At 38.8% G+C, this 15728-nt stretch overlaps 1 protein-coding gene across 2 annotated transcripts; it reads right to left on the minus strand.

Moving 5' to 3' along the window:
• Positions 1-280: 280 nt before the first annotated feature.
• slc5a1 (solute carrier family 5 member 1) lies at positions 281-7751 on the minus strand. 2 transcript variants are annotated; one of them, XM_034896879.1, is made up of 16 exons: positions 7494-7751; positions 6988-7059; positions 6611-6715; positions 5858-5917; positions 5628-5732; positions 5414-5519; positions 4981-5061; positions 4648-4856; positions 4029-4164; positions 3751-3858; positions 3496-3646; positions 3239-3407; positions 1415-1630; positions 1185-1290; positions 893-1104; positions 281-502 (listed from the first exon to the last, which is right to left on the minus strand). In XM_034896879.1, the coding sequence occupies exons 1-16, from the start codon at positions 7629-7631 to the stop codon at positions 500-502; spliced, it is 1977 nt and encodes a 658-aa protein (XP_034752770.1). In that variant the 5' UTR covers positions 7632-7751; the 3' UTR covers positions 281-499. The 2 variants fall into 2 exon arrangements, with proteins under 2 accessions (XP_034752770.1, XP_034752769.1); XM_034896878.1 differs by having other exon boundaries at positions 281-499; positions 890-1104.
• Positions 7752-15728: the final 7977 nt, after the last annotated feature.

Consider the following 15728-nt stretch of genomic DNA (forward strand, 5'->3'; position numbering starts at 1 on the left):
CATTTAACAGCAGTGCACATATTCAAGGCCTACATTAGTGCACATTAACCACAGAGTTAGTGATATGAGTCACATAGGGAATGACTTGCCATTCAAGTTTTCAAGTTATCATCTATGGTTTCAGTATTTATTAACCATGACCAAAAAATAGATACTTTTCCACATTAAGAGCAAATATGACTAGAACTTGAATGTGCAATAAAATAAACCACTTATATTTTCAGCAGGAACAACAGTGATCCACCAGAGGGAAGCAAATAGACTAAAACAGTGTTGTGCAGTTTAATTCACAACCCTTTTTCCCTGAGATGTTTTTATCCATTAACACTTAAAACAACATACATTATACATATAAATGACAGCAAGTGTGAACTTTGAGCAGAGAACAGCTTATGCAGAATGAATACAGTACTATACTTCCATCTTGTACTTACTAACCCACATCTGGTATTTATTTCAGGTAAGTAAGAGGCATTTTCATGATCTCTGTTTGCTCTTATTATGCTTAGAATCACAAAAACCAACAGTAAAGATAAGAAAGAAAAACCTAAGTTGATATTGGAAGACCTAGAACTTTGAAGGGGATCGCAACGACGTAGAGCAAATAGATGTGTAAATATTTCTGCACAATATTTACATGTATTGAGTGTAAACCAAAATGAAAGATTATATATATATATTCGTGAAATATTTGTTTGAGTTTTAGACAGGCACATACAAAATACTGTTGTTGTATAATCTTATGTTGTGGTGGAGTTCAGTAGCCATACACAACTTACATACAGTAATAATGATAAAGTAGACTATAGAAAGTTCTCTTGGTTTTATTTTATAGAGTTGTGGGAAACAGTTCATGGGGTCTAAACTACATCCTATCAAAAGAGTTTCTTTAACCATAAAACCCATGAAGGAAAACAGCCACACACAGGAGGATGATGGCGTTGGCGTTGACAACGCTCCTCCATAAAGGCTTCTCAGTGGTGTCTGTCAGCTGCTTCTGCAGCTCCGCCTGCTCCTCCGGACTCAACTTCGGGGCTTTTTTCTTCTCCAGGCCGCAGAAGGACATCACCGCCTTCTTGCAGAAGCCTGGTTCCTCCTCGGGCTCTGTGATGGAAGAGACAATGACAATGAAGAAAATCTGCTTGTGCGTCTGCATATGTTTATTTTGTACGTCTGCTGCTTACCTTCTATGTCCATATTGTTGGACTCTTGGTTATCAATCCAATCATCCTGTTCAAGGTCTATCCTCTCCTCCGTATGGTTCCTTAGGCTCCAGCACAGTCGATACAACTAGAGCAACAGAGCAACACAACGGTTGGAACAAATTATCAAGACAGTTGGTTATTGCAATGTTGCTCAGTGGTGTTTGGGAGATCATTTTTTCATCCAGCCTTATCTTACTGCTGTCACATACATGCTTGTCCTCAATGGGTTTGGTCATGAGAGAGACGCCCACAATGATGATACAGGAGATAACAAACAGGATGATAGAGAAGTAGAGGTAGTGGACTCCACATATGATGGTGGGACAGCTACTGGGCTCAACACAGCTGCCTGTCCCATAAGCAAATTCAGCAATCATCCTGGACAGGCCGATTAACAGGCCAATCGTGAGGCCATAAAACGCACCCTGAGAAAAGAAAAGGGCAGGACAAGTTGTCAGTATGTGTATTAGATAAGAGTCTTCAGCCATGCTAGCGTTGCCATGCTAAGCGGCTGACACTAGCAATGCTGATTGTTAGGAAGTATGATGTTTACTTTGTTCACCATCTTAGTCAAGTTCAGCTGAGGCTGATAGAATGTCCAAAATAGTTTACACTGTTCAAGTATTGGACAACATAATAAGTATAATCTGATTATGCTGCAAGATGGTTCATGGGATCACCTAAATTATTACAATTTATTTTAGTTTAGAACACACATCCCAGTGTGTGTTAATTTCATTAGAATCCAGTCAACAGCGGATTTAACTCAAAACCAATGTGCTAGGGGCCCCAGAGGAAAGTCCCCAAAAGTAACTAGACTTTTCCTTCAGCAATCCATCAAATTGTTTTTGAGATATTTTTGGTCTGAACTAAAATGGTGGACTGACTAACCAACCCAACTAAATAACTTCAAATAGCATCTAAAAAATTCTGTCGGGCCACAGAACCACTAAAGGAGTACATAGTGGCAGACACACATAACTGAGAAATAAAATATTTATAATGCAAACTTCAAGATAAGTTATGGCAAATATGATAAACTAGAAACCATGACAGGAGGACCAGAAGCTAGAGAAATGAGCTGAGACAGTAATAGCAGCAGCCTGAGTTAAAGTGAGTTTTTCAGATTATAAAATCCTCCGCAATGGCTCATGTAAATGTGACTGGTGATTGTATGACTCGGCTATTAACTGACTGTTTAAAAAAGAAAGTCTTTTGACCTCAGCAACAGTTAATCACGTAACCAATGTGCAGTGATTCAACTTCTTTATGGTCAGAAGAAACCACATTACAGAGGAAGCAGTAAAAAGAAAGATGTTACTAAAGACCTTTGACCAGTTACAGAAAGATCATCACTAGAGACATGGCAACTATCTCAATATCTATTTGATGGAGTGTCATGGCCTTTGGTAGACATCCATGGTGCCCAGAGCCTGAATCCAAATGTCTTTGGTGATCCCCTGAATTTACCTCTAGCGCCACCGTGAGGTTCACATTTTTGGTTTTGAGTGAAAAGTCTATTGGATGATGTGAGATGTGGTGTACACATTCATGTCCCCCTCAAAAAAAAAGAATTGTAATCAAAATTGTAAATCATCCAATACTTTGGTTCCCGTCACCTTGAGCTGTACTTTGTATTTTGTGCAAATGATCAAGCATTAGCATGCTAAAACTCTAAACTAAAATGGTTAGGTAACATAGCAAACATTGTACCTGCTTGCGGTAACATCACCATGTTAAATCACGGCTCTTAACGCTCAGTAACAAACCCACCTACACTAAAAAGCTGTCTGCAGTGGAAACACAAAACAGATCTAGTGTTAACGCACATGTCCATCTGGGTTTTGGTTCTAAAGGTACTATGCCATAAGTGTTTGATGGAAACGTGGCTTAGGTATACCATAACAGAGCTGCTAGCATGGCTGCAGACAGGCAGTAGATGGCACTTGACTGAAACGTTGTAATTGACGTTTAAGTCACTGATTTGTGACATGAAATGTGTAAATAAAGTAAGGCTTCAAGTGGAAACTTACAGTCTCATTGACACGTTTGCAGAAGATGGCAAGCATGAAGACAGCTGCAACAGGGGGTGTGAGGTAGCTGGTGATGGACTGGATGTAGTCAAACAGCTGACCACTCTGGGCTGACTGCACCACAGGGATCCATGCTATGCTCACACCAATCAGGCCCAAGATAAACACTCTATGTATAATCAAAGATAGTGGCATTAAGGCAGGTAGGAATTATCTCATAAGAAATCATATTAAACTGAACCCCCAATGTGTGTTACCTGCCAGCTATCATGAGTTCCTTTTCAGTGGCAGAGCGGCGAATCTTAGTGTAGATATCCATTGTGAAGAGAGTACTGGCACTGTTGAAGATGGAGGTAAGAGAGCTCATCAGAGAGGCCATCATCACCGACAGCATAAGACCTCGCAGACCTGAAACAGATAGAATAACAGATTAAAATGGGGTAAGATAACTTGACGAAAAAGGCAGCAGTTTGCATATTCAGCTTAAAAGTCAAAGGTCTTTAGCCACCCACCGTTGGGCATGAGATCCACCACCAGTTTGGGATAAGCAATGTTAGTGCAGCCCACGCTGGCACCACAGTGTGTTTCACATTCCTTCGGAACCACACATGCCACCTCATCTAGAATGACATGAATAAGATCAGCTGGATGTTAAGAAAAGATTTAAACCAACTTTATTTCTGTGGTACGTTGTGCATGGGCTACAATAGTACTTTCATCCAGTGAGCTTGCTTAAGCTTATGTCAGTCACATTACAAACTTTACACATTACATTACACAACACACTCACCAGCATAGAGGATCCTGCTGATCATACCGGGAAAAACCATGAGGAACATGGGCAGCAGCTTCAGGTAGCCACACAAGATGCAGCCTGCCTTAACGTGAGATAAGTTCTTAGCTGAGAGGCAGCGCTGGACAATCACCTACAGTAACAGATGGTAAAAGATTAGTCGTGCCATAATACAATCAGTAAACATGATGGATACATGGATCTAAAAAGGTTTAGTGCAGACTCTAAACTTTTCACTCTATATTGGGTTCAACTCAAAATATTTGCTTGTTGATAAGTATTCTTCTCTGTTAACTGAGATGGGATCAAGGCTGACTATAATGCATTTATCTTTGTTCTGGATATCAATATTTAAATTAGCATATTTGCTGAGATCCATCAACAGTCTTCCTGTTAGTTTTATCTCAGTCTCTGGGAGTGCATTAAGTTCTAACTAAAAGCATGTCGCTCCTCTTGAAGCAGGCCATCTAAAGCCGCTTGAGCTGGTCTGGCAAAAACAGACAAGATAGAAGGGCTTAAATGTGTGTGCAATTGTGTGGAATCAAAAACCAGTCTGTGTGCGTGTGTGTGTGTGTGTTTGTAACCAAGGATTGTGTTGCACATTTGCTGGAATGACCTGATCAGTGCACCAATACCACATGGCCTGAATGGTGAGTCCAAACACAAGGCCAGGCCATGGCAGGTCTCCTGTAATCGCATTCCTAAAAATATGGAAGGAGTCAGCCCGAGGCTCGTAGCAGCTCGCACTGATGTTAGTCGTCACAGAAGGGATGGCCGTCATGTAGCGCTGCTGGAAGTTTTCATAACCTCCCACCTCATTGAACGCTGAGGGTGTGTGAAAGGCAGACTTAACTTACAAATCATTTTTACTTCTTGATGTCACAAGCAGGATTTGTTTTGTCACATTAAATAATAGAAACGAGTATAAGGATAAAAAATAGTATATTACCAAAGCCCATAAGGATGAATGATCCAATAACCATGATGACAGTCTGTAAAGTGTCTGTGTAGATCACTGCAGCCAAACCACCTAAGATCAAATGTGTGATGTTATCAATCTATGCTTTTTCATTTTATTGCCGTTAATGTACTCAACACAAACAATTTACTGTAAGTGATCTTTCAGAGTCTTTGTAAAGGTCAACTTCAGATGTGTACAAAACAGCAACACAAGGCCATTTCCTGGTTATCACTGTCCATGGGTGATTAACCACAATAACACATCACAGATAAACTAGAAAGGAGAGAGAGTGTGTCCACATCTCTTGAGAAGACTTTACCCCCAGTTGTCATGCCATTCTGTAAGGTAGATAACCCTTCTGGCTTCAGTTTATGAGCTAATTCGATTGAAAAGGAAGTGAATGCATCCTAACGGGACCGACCTGTGACAGTGTACAGTGCAGTAATCAATAGCAGTATGACAACAGCAAGGTAGATATTCAACCCAAGAGCCTGGTTGATAAAAATGGCGCCAGAGAACATGTCTGCCTGAGTGGAGAGGAGAAAAGAAAACACATCATATCAACCAATAACGTACAATACTGGTACAATGTTGACATAGAGGATATCACTGAGGGTTGAGCTGTGAGGACTTACTGATATCTTGGTGAAAACATACAGGAAGAGGGACAGCACTGAGAGATAGACGCGAATACGCTGTCCTCCAAACCTCTTCTTCAGGTACTCAGGCATGGTGACCACCTAAACATCCATAATAAATTAGATCTGTTTTTGTGTTTGTTTTACTTACTTTTCTCCACTAATATTGTGGTTTTTACAACCCCACAAGGTGTTTCTATGCCCAACATGTGGCCTGTTCTGCTTACCCCGGCTTTAATGTAGATGGGCACAAACAGCCATGCCAGAATGACGACCATTACCAGAGCCTGAAACAGACAAAAATACACAACCAATACAAAAATCAATGCCACCATTTACTCAAAAGGTTTCCTTCCATCCATGGGTGCATAATGAGACAAAAGGCCCGTGGGCACAGACGTACAAAATGCCCCATCCCCTCCCTTGCATATGATCAACACACAGACTTTGTAATGCTTCTTCCTCCCTTTGTTGTTGTTTTGTGTCTGCTTGTAGTCGTTGTGCATCTTTTTGTGGTTTTCTATCTCTTTGTGGTAATTTTATGTGTGGTCATTGAATGTCTTTTTCTTTCTCTTTACGGTCTTTCATGTCTATTTGTGTCTGTTTGTGGTCATTTAGCATATTCTTTCACTTTCATTTCCTCACTTTGCAGTAGCTTTGCCCCTCCTACCGCACTGTGACCTTTATTCTTGTGTTTTATCTGTTTTAATTTTTTTTAACTGTTTTTGTGTAAAGCACTTTAAATTGCCCTGTTGCTGAAATGTGCTATACAAATAAAGCTGCCTTGCCTTGCCTCCTTGTAATCATTTTATGTTCCTTTGTGGTAATTTTGTCTCTTCCTGTTGGTATGTGTCTCTTCGTGGGACATTTTGTAGAATTCCTGATATAACTGAGAGTTAACAGATAATATCTGTCGAAGGTTAGAGAAACATGTGGGTGAGACGTGATAATCTATTGGCCAATCAGCCACGATTACTCACGTTCCATTCAAATCCACCAATGGCTATTCCTGCCGCTGCAGCAGTCCCAGCGATTCCTACAAAGTGGCCACTTCCAATGTTGCTGGCAAACAGTGATGCTCCGATCTGTGAAGTACATAGAGTATTTCTATAATTTATTATATATAATTATAAATATAGTTTATAATTTATAGTTTAAAATTTATAAATATATGCATAATTTCTAAGATTCTTAGCTGACATAGCTTTTATAGTCCTACAGTAAGCATTAGTAGTGATAGATGATTCACATACCTGATTACTCTAATAAAACCTGCTTAAACACACTGAATTCTATTTTATACTACTAATTAGCATGAAACAATAAAAACCTGTTATCAGTATCAAGAGATACCCACCGGCCACCACACCATACTCCTGCCTGCAAGGAAAAAGCCACCGACTGTGGCTCGGTTGGTGCGGACCATAGCCTGCAACAGAAGAAGGGCACATTTTAGGAAACCCTTAAATACATTTGTGAAAAAAGGCAACATACTCTGTATTTCAACAAATATAACGTCTCTACAAAAATATCCCAAAAAATTGAACTAAGTAATTTTATATAAGCTGCTATAAGAGTCGAGTAAAAGAACATTACTCGAACATTTAGATATGTGCAATCTGATCTGCAATAAAACAATTGTAAACCAAGTTGTTGAGTAAGAGGCTATGGTTGCACAATATGAGTCCACCCCATTATGTACAATTTACTCCAAAGTGCTGATGTAAAAGTGCTAAAACAAGACCTTTGTTGAAGTAAAAGGGAGATGTTTCTTATATCATTATCATCTTAAATTCTCCAGCATTTAAAAACATGAAAATTATTATATTTTTCTGTAGCAAACTGAAAGACTGAACAACTCACCCATACTCCGACAGCCAAGACAACTAAAAAGTAAATCACAATAACGGAGATATCTGCTGCGTTGTTAACAGCCATGTGGGCCGTGCCGTTTCTTACATTGCTCCTTCTCCAGGAGAAACCAAAATAATCCTGAGACATTTTGCTGAGAGGGTGACCAGAGAGCAGAACCGTTGCTACAGTCAAAGAGTCTCTTCTTTTGAAGCACCTGCACAGACACTTATGTACCTTTGGTTAGGTGTGTGTGTGTGTGTGTGTGTGTGTGGGCGTGTTTGAGAATGAGAGAAAGTGGGAAAGATTGGGGGCTGGGAGGGGGAGAATGTATCTAATACATTACGAGCTATTGAACTTGGTCGAAAGTGTATCAGGATGCGCAAATCAACCTTGCTGATACATGACTTTGTTTGTGAAAATGAAGGTGTTCAAATTCCTAACCTTTCAGCAAATCATTTTTTTTTGGGTAAATGATCAAGCCACAAGGAAACACCAGCTACTGGATCTTCCAATAAATCAGCTAAATTCAACCTATTATAAATTCAAACCCTAACCCCAAACACTTTCCAAAACCAAAGCAGTATTTTAATTAAAAAAGAAAGGAAAGAAAGGGATATTTCTGTAGATCAAACCATCCAACAATAAATAGCAAATAGCTTAAATGTACTCCACCCCTACCAGCGTTAACATTTAAATGCTGTGTATGTGTAAAAGCATTAATAATAATAGTCCAATAATATGACACATATAATAATATAACTCTCTGAAAGGGACCATTCTGCCCAACAAAACGTTTACTTATTATTATTACTTATTATTTTAAGGAAATTTTGCTGTTATTAAATGTTTCACTTAAAGGAGAATTCCAGTTGATTCCAACACGTAGCTCTGGTGTTCGTAAATTTGGAGTGCTGTCAGTGGAGAGAAAAATGAAAACAATCAATGCTCTACACCGTGATATCCTCTTGCTACAATTAGCACCCAACAGGCTTAAACAGGGCAAGTTTGAAATGTGTTTTTAGTCTCTAAACATGTTCAAAATGTCATTAAATGTGCCTACCCCTGTGCAGTGATTCCTTTCGAGTGACCACAGTGAATATGAACGCTGTAGATGTAAAAGAAATGCATGAAAGTTCTGCTAATTAAGCTGGGTTCCGTGTTTGTGTTGACACAAGGCGGGTGTGGCTGCTGCCTGGAGCGTCCTCATGTCATGCCGTCCTTTCTCATGCCGTCTCGTCTCATGCCGAGGTGTGTCCAACGGTAAGTTCAGAAGGTCAAAAATACAAAATCACAAATTATTTCCCAGATGGAGTCACGGGTAAGTTTGTGACCACATTTGTTGCAATCAAATGAAAAACGTTAAAAAACTGTTAAAGTAACAATTTTAGCCATACATGTAGTTTGCTGATTTCTGGATGTTATTCTAGTCGTATGATGAGCATGAGACGGGAGGCTCCAGGTGGCAGCCATAGAAAGAATTTTTTAGTATGCCTATAATCTGCATTTATTTTATAGACAGATAATATATTTTTAAGTACTTAAAAAAAAAATATATATATATATATATATATATATATATATTTCAAGTATTTTATTCATTGGCTTGATAGTTGACGCAAGCTTTTATTTTGAAAAGAAGAAGCTCGGGAAGGATACCAGGCGGGACGGCATAAGACGGGACGGCATGACATGGGATGCTTTAGGCCGCCATACACTCTTGGTTGATTCTACAACGAGTGCTTAGGGACCGTCTATGAACCACAGAAAACAGATACAAACATATTTTTAAAATAAGCATATGTATTATTTTTTTTAAAGTATGTGCTATAGTACAACTAGCAGGAGACAAGTTATAACCTTTTTTAATCATTAAATTGATAGCCTACATATTTTTGTTTCATCTGTTTTCTGTGTTGTAGTTTGTGGACGGTTCCTAAGCACTCTGGTGTCTCAACACTGGAAATAAACCCAGCTGAATTAGCAGAACTTTCATGCATTTCTCTCACATCTACTGCAGTCAGATTCACTGTGTTCCCTCAGAAGGATTCCCTTCACATGGGTAGGCATGTTTAATGATTAGAGACTAAAAACACGCCTTTCAAAGCAAGACTTTAAAACTTGCCCTGTTGAAGCCTGTTGGGTGCTAATGCTAACAGGAGGACAACACGATGTAGGCAGCACCGATTTTTATTCGTTTTTCTCTCCACTGACAGCTCTCCAAATTAACAAACAACAGAGCTACGTGTTGGAATCAACCGGTATTTTCCTTTAAATAAAAGACATAAGTACATTTTCCAACACTGCTGCCTCCTGAAAGAAATAAGAAGATAGGTTAATGAATGTTGACCCATATGAGATCTGTGACAGTACATAGTCCTCTTACTGCCGCCTCACACTGATTTTGACACCTCTGTCAATGAGTAAAACAGGACTATCTAACAAGTAAATGTACAGCTGTTGATTACACACCTCACAGTTATTTTGAGTGTCAGAGGACATTTCCGGCCATTTATGTTTACACAGTAGCAGAACAATTTAACAACCGACTTACTGTATATATGATTATGAATCTTAAAATGTATTTTAATCAAAGCAAGGCCTTCAATTTTTGATCTCTAAATAGCTTGGAGGAAATATAAGGAAATGCTTTCTTATTTACTGTAAGTCTAGTACAAATGAAAGGAAGTTAACTCCGACTTCACTCCACCCACAGAGAACACTTAATGCTCTCTTTCATACTTAAAGAGATGATTGTTTATTTGTGTTAATTATTAGTCTAAAAGCCAATGTTTGAAGGAGGGCACGGCAGAGATTGAGAAATAGATGATCCTTATTTGCTACAGTTATCATGTTAAACCCTGCTCCAAAGAAATGTATGATTCTGAAAAAAACAGAAGAAAACTCATCAATGTGCACAAATATAAAAAGAGTACCATGAGCGGCCACTAAGTGTCTCTACCGGACAGTAAAACTAGTTTGCAGGTGTTTAAGGGTACAGTATTCACCTTGTCAAAAAAGTAACTGAGTATATATTTACTCAAGTACGGAAAGACTTGTACATTACATTTTTTTATATATATATAAATATATATTTTTTATATATTGCACTTTTTACTCCACAGCATTTGTTTGTGTAAGTTATTTTTGAAACCATTTCCAACCGTCATTGTCTTAAGGTGAATCCTTTATTTTATTAATGCATTCAGAAACACCTACAAAAAGTCTGACTGTGCAAGATTAACACTGAACAGACTAGATCTAAGAACATCCCTCGCACACAGTTGTGGTTGAAAAACTGTGTGGCTTCCAAGATCCTGATTCCTCCATCCCCCTCACCTGTGATTCCCTTTCTAACCTCTGATAAGCACACATACACATAGGTGCACAAGTGAAGTAGCCAACAAAACATTGACCCAAACCAATCCCCCCACACACACACATGGCTATACACGCACGCAGCAAAATTGGCTGCGTGCGTGCATTCTTCCACCACTGTTTGTTCCTCACTCTTATTTTTCATACTTCTATTTTGAAAAACAAAATCTTCAAAGGAACGGAACAGACACCTTTATATACTTACATACTATTACATTTTTACTAGTTTAACAAAGTCAACAACAGCAGTAAAATACTTTTTATTATATGAGAGTGATGTCAGTATTTTACTTTTTGTTTCGTTTGTTCAAATTGAGGTTTACAGTTAGCTGTGTAGCATGTAATGACAAACTAAAAAAAAAAAGATTACATCACCTGTAACAAATTGCGTGAATAAAGGTTAAAGACCCATTTAGGTTTTAACCCAGCTATAGCTGTGTACTATATAAATAGGCTAAGCCAGAGGTCTTCAACAGGGGGTGCGCGACCCCTAGGGGGTCCGCGGAGGTACTTCATGGGGGTCGCTAAAGTTTTGGTTGATTAGACTTTTTTTTATATCCCCCCCCCCCCCCCTGCAATTTTTTCCACTAATTAAATTGTCTTTAAATACACATTAACATAAATTCAACACACTGTAGTAAACAGATAAATGGAGGCAGAAGATGTCTTTCAGTCATCAATGCACACATTCAGCGACACACAGGAGCTCTTTCAAGCCAGTTTGATATAACACAATTTTATACAATATATATAATTAGGGGGTCCCCGCTCCATCTTGCCATCAGTTTGGGGGTTCTTGGCCTGGAAAACGTTGAAGACCCCTGGGCTAAGCAACATTGATCTTATAGTAAGTGCATATTACCCTAATTATAACTTAATGTAATTAAGAGAGTAATTAAATCCTGCAATTAAATGGCCTTGAGCAGTAATCACCTAAAACCCTGTCACATTTGCACTCAGTAAACAATGATTGGTTTATTGAAGGCTGTTTTATTGAATTGCATTAGGTGAACCGTCTTGTATCTTAGTGTACAGGATGAATTTAAGCTTGAGTTAATTTGCTTTACTACTTGGAAGATGTGTTCCAGGCGCGTAATCCAATTTGCACAGCATTTCATACACCAACCTACCCTCAACATTTGTGTCATCTTTCACCACCTGTGTCCCACAGGGTGCCCCTGCTTTGAACCAGTGAATTGCTGCTTGCAGCGCCATCCTTCATTATAAAGTTGACATCCATGTCCAAAATAGTGCTGTCCAAAGTTATAGTGCAGCTGATGCTGTGGAGAAATATCAGATGAAAAAAATAAGAGAAGATACTTAAAATGGTCAGTTTTTGTCAATGAAGGAACATGATTGATGAATGCCCTCAAAGTAAAATAGTGGAAGTTTGTCTCCAAACAGTACATCCAAAACAGTGCTGTAGAACTTTAATCATTATCATCTACAAAAAAAAGATATGCAATATTCCCAGAGCAGAAGGGGGCAATAGTATCAAAATTAAACACTTATTGTTTTGGATGTATTCAGTAATAAAGGTATACAGGGAGACAAAGCTTAAACATGTACTTTGTGTCCACATCAAAAAGGCTGAATAAAGAAGAAGAAATGCCATACCATTACAGTGACCACCACAGCCTTCTAAAGAAAAGTAACACCCTGATGGTGTAGAAAGGTAGTGATGTAAGGGCGTACATGGGGGGGTTATCAGACTGGTACTGTAACAAATGGCTGCTTGAAATCTCTAAATGAGGACATTCAATATGCACTTGAATGAGAATCAATCACTGGAATGAGGCCAGTTCTGTGTGGGGATTAAGGCTTGGTCACACTCGCTGATTGTTGATTTTAAACCTGAGAGGATCCTTTGGACTTCTATTGTCTCCAGACAGGTCAACATTTCCTCAGAATTATTGGATTTAGTGTGGCCACGTCAATTTCAATGTTCACTTAGGCTGAAATTGGATCATAACCCTGGTAAGAGCTGGTGTTAAAAACATAAACACTGCGGAGCCGATCACATCCCAGGGCAGCAAGACCACAAACACAGCTGATTTATACAAACAATTACTCTCTTGCAGAAGTTCAATCCCCATAGTGGTCTATTGTGTGGGAAAATACTTTAGTTATCTTTGCCAAACAGAGCAGTGTTTGAGTGCCCGGTCCTACAGACATAAGGCAAGGCAAGGCAGCTTTATTTGTATAGCACATTGCAGCAACAGGGCAATTAAAATTGCTTTACACAAAAGTAGTTAAACAGTTAAAAAATAAAAAAAGACAAAACACAAGAATAAAAATTACAGTGCAGTATAAGAAATTAAACATTAAAGAAATGAACAGCTATTTAAAGAAAGGCAACATTAAAAAGAAAGGTCTTCAACCTTGATTTAAAAGAACAGAGTAGCAGCGGCTCTGCAGTTTTCTGAAAATGTATTCCAAATATGAGAAGCATGGAAACTGAACGCTGCTTCCCCCGTTTAGTTCTGATTCTGGGGACAGAAAGCAGACCTGTCCCAGACGACCTGAGAGGTCTGGGTGGGTCATAGTGTAGTAGCAGATCAGAAATGTATTTTGGACCTAAACCGTTAAGTGATTTATAAAATAGCAAAAGTACTTTGAAATCAATTCTTTGAGTCTCAGGAAGCCAGTGTTAGGACTTTAGAACTGGAGTGATGTGATCCAGTCTCTTGGTCTTAGTGAGGACTCGAGCAGCAGCGTTCTGAATCAGCTGTAGCTGTCTGATTGATTTTTTTAGGGAGACCTGTAAAGACACCGTTACAGTAGTCAAGTCTGCTGAAGACCAAATCCTGTTGACACATAGGTCCTTTAACCCTTGATATGTTCTTAAGGTGATAATAGGCTGACTTTCTAATTGTCTTAATGTGGCTTTTAAAATTCAGGTCAGGGTCCAAGACTACACCAAGATGTATGGCTTTGTCTGATGTGTTCAACATTGTTGTTTGAACACTTAGTCAGTTTTTGTTTTGACTATAGCCCCCTGGCAATAAGGTTATTTATATTTGTGTGTCGCCCGCATAACTATGGTAACTTATTTAGTTGTTTTCCAAAATCTGAGCCAGTGGAAGCATGTAGATGTTAAACAGAAGAGGCCCCAGAATGGGGAACTCTGCACGTCATATTTTTTATGGTCAGATGCATAATTACCTGTTGACAAAAAGTAGTCCCTGTTCTTTAAGTAGGATTCTATCCAGTGTAGTACTAAGCCAGAAAGGCCTACCTAGTTTTCCAATCGGTCTAGTAATATGTCATGGTTGACCTCGTCAAATGCAGCTCTGAGATCAAGTAATACTAAGACTGTAGTTTTGCTACTTTCTGTGTTAAGGTGGATGTTATTAAAGACTTTGACAAGAGCCGTCTCAGTGCTGTGGTGTGGTTGGAAACCTGACTAAAAGGTATCAAAACCGTTGTTTAGTGACAAGAAATGGTTGAGTTGTTGAAAAAACGCTTTTTCAATGATTTTACTTAAAAATGGAAGGTTTGAAATCGGTCTATAGTAGCTCATTAGTGATGTGTCTAGAATGTTCTTTTTTAAGAGTGGATTGATTATTGCAGTTTTTAGGGCCTGTGGAAAGAAGAGATGTGTTCACAATCTGTAGAAGATCAGAAGCAATTGTTTCTTGTAAACTTCTTCTTGTGTCTACAGATCTATGATTCAGGACACTCTGGCAGGGGGCCCATGGACGCAAACGTGAAAACAAACCCGCAGGCCTTGCCTTAAAACACAGACTTTTGGACAGTAATTATCTCTTGGCTTCACATTGTGCTTTACCCATGTTTCTGTGTCAAGTGAACTTTAAAAAAAACAGTTAAATTAAAAATGCTATGTCATGCATTTGTAATACTTCCGTTTCAGGGTTTAGATATTATAATAATTTGGTTAACTGCCACACTGCCATTGCTTGCTTGGACACCTGGAAATAGACCAGATTTTCCTTTAATAACAAGTAAAAATGTCTGCTATGAAAACATTGTATAGGCACTCAATTATATGGAATATGAACAGAATAAGATGGTATTAGGTTTCAGCTTCTCAGAAAGTTCATAAAAAGAAACCCCTGATTTAAAAAGTGGAACGGAACGGAGAGCATATGCAGTTTGTAGTCAATGGCATAAAACATTGAAAAGAAAAAAGATAAAACACATATGGGGAGAAAAAAATTAGATTATGCTTCAATTGAGTGTGACCATATACCGTCATTGTTTTGGTGTTTGGCATCCAGTTGTCCCGCATGTCATAGTAACATGTTTCAATCAATCATTGGTAAACAGCTAAAAATAGCACAACATAAAAAAATTCTGCATTTCACCAATGGAAGGACATTAAAACCATTTAGTTAAACTGTGTTTTTAATGCAAAAACATCTCAAACTCAAACTTTTTTTTCTGAATGTAAAATGTACTTTGTAATTTTGTCATAATGTTATCAGTGTGGTGCATTATTTTGTTTATCTCATTCACTAAAGACATATGGAAATAATCAAGGTTGGGGAATTGTTGATTTCTAATTACAGACAGGGGGCTGAAATTTTTCAAATTGGGCCCCTCGTTCACACCCACTCCAAAACCACAGACCTTTGTAATTTGAGTTGTTACCACAACACTCTCAGGGCACAGTTCCACATTCAGTAACAGAGGGCCATTGTAGCCACAAGATTGTGGGTTTTTAACCCGGGGAGCTGTTGATTTCAATACAGGGTAGTAGACACGGGTGAAAGGAGTGCTTTAAGGTGATCAGCAACACACAGGTCTTACGGCAGTCATTGTAGGCGAGGCTGCCCTGTCCATCAAAACCACAATGCTCCCTCTTGGGTTCATGGGTTCATGCTAGCAGAATATGGGAGCTGAGAC

This window comes from Etheostoma cragini, chromosome 16 (assembly GCF_013103735.1).
Source record: "Etheostoma cragini isolate CJK2018 chromosome 16, CSU_Ecrag_1.0, whole genome shotgun sequence".
In the NCBI taxonomy this organism is placed as follows: domain Eukaryota; kingdom Metazoa; phylum Chordata; class Actinopteri; order Perciformes; family Percidae; genus Etheostoma; species Etheostoma cragini.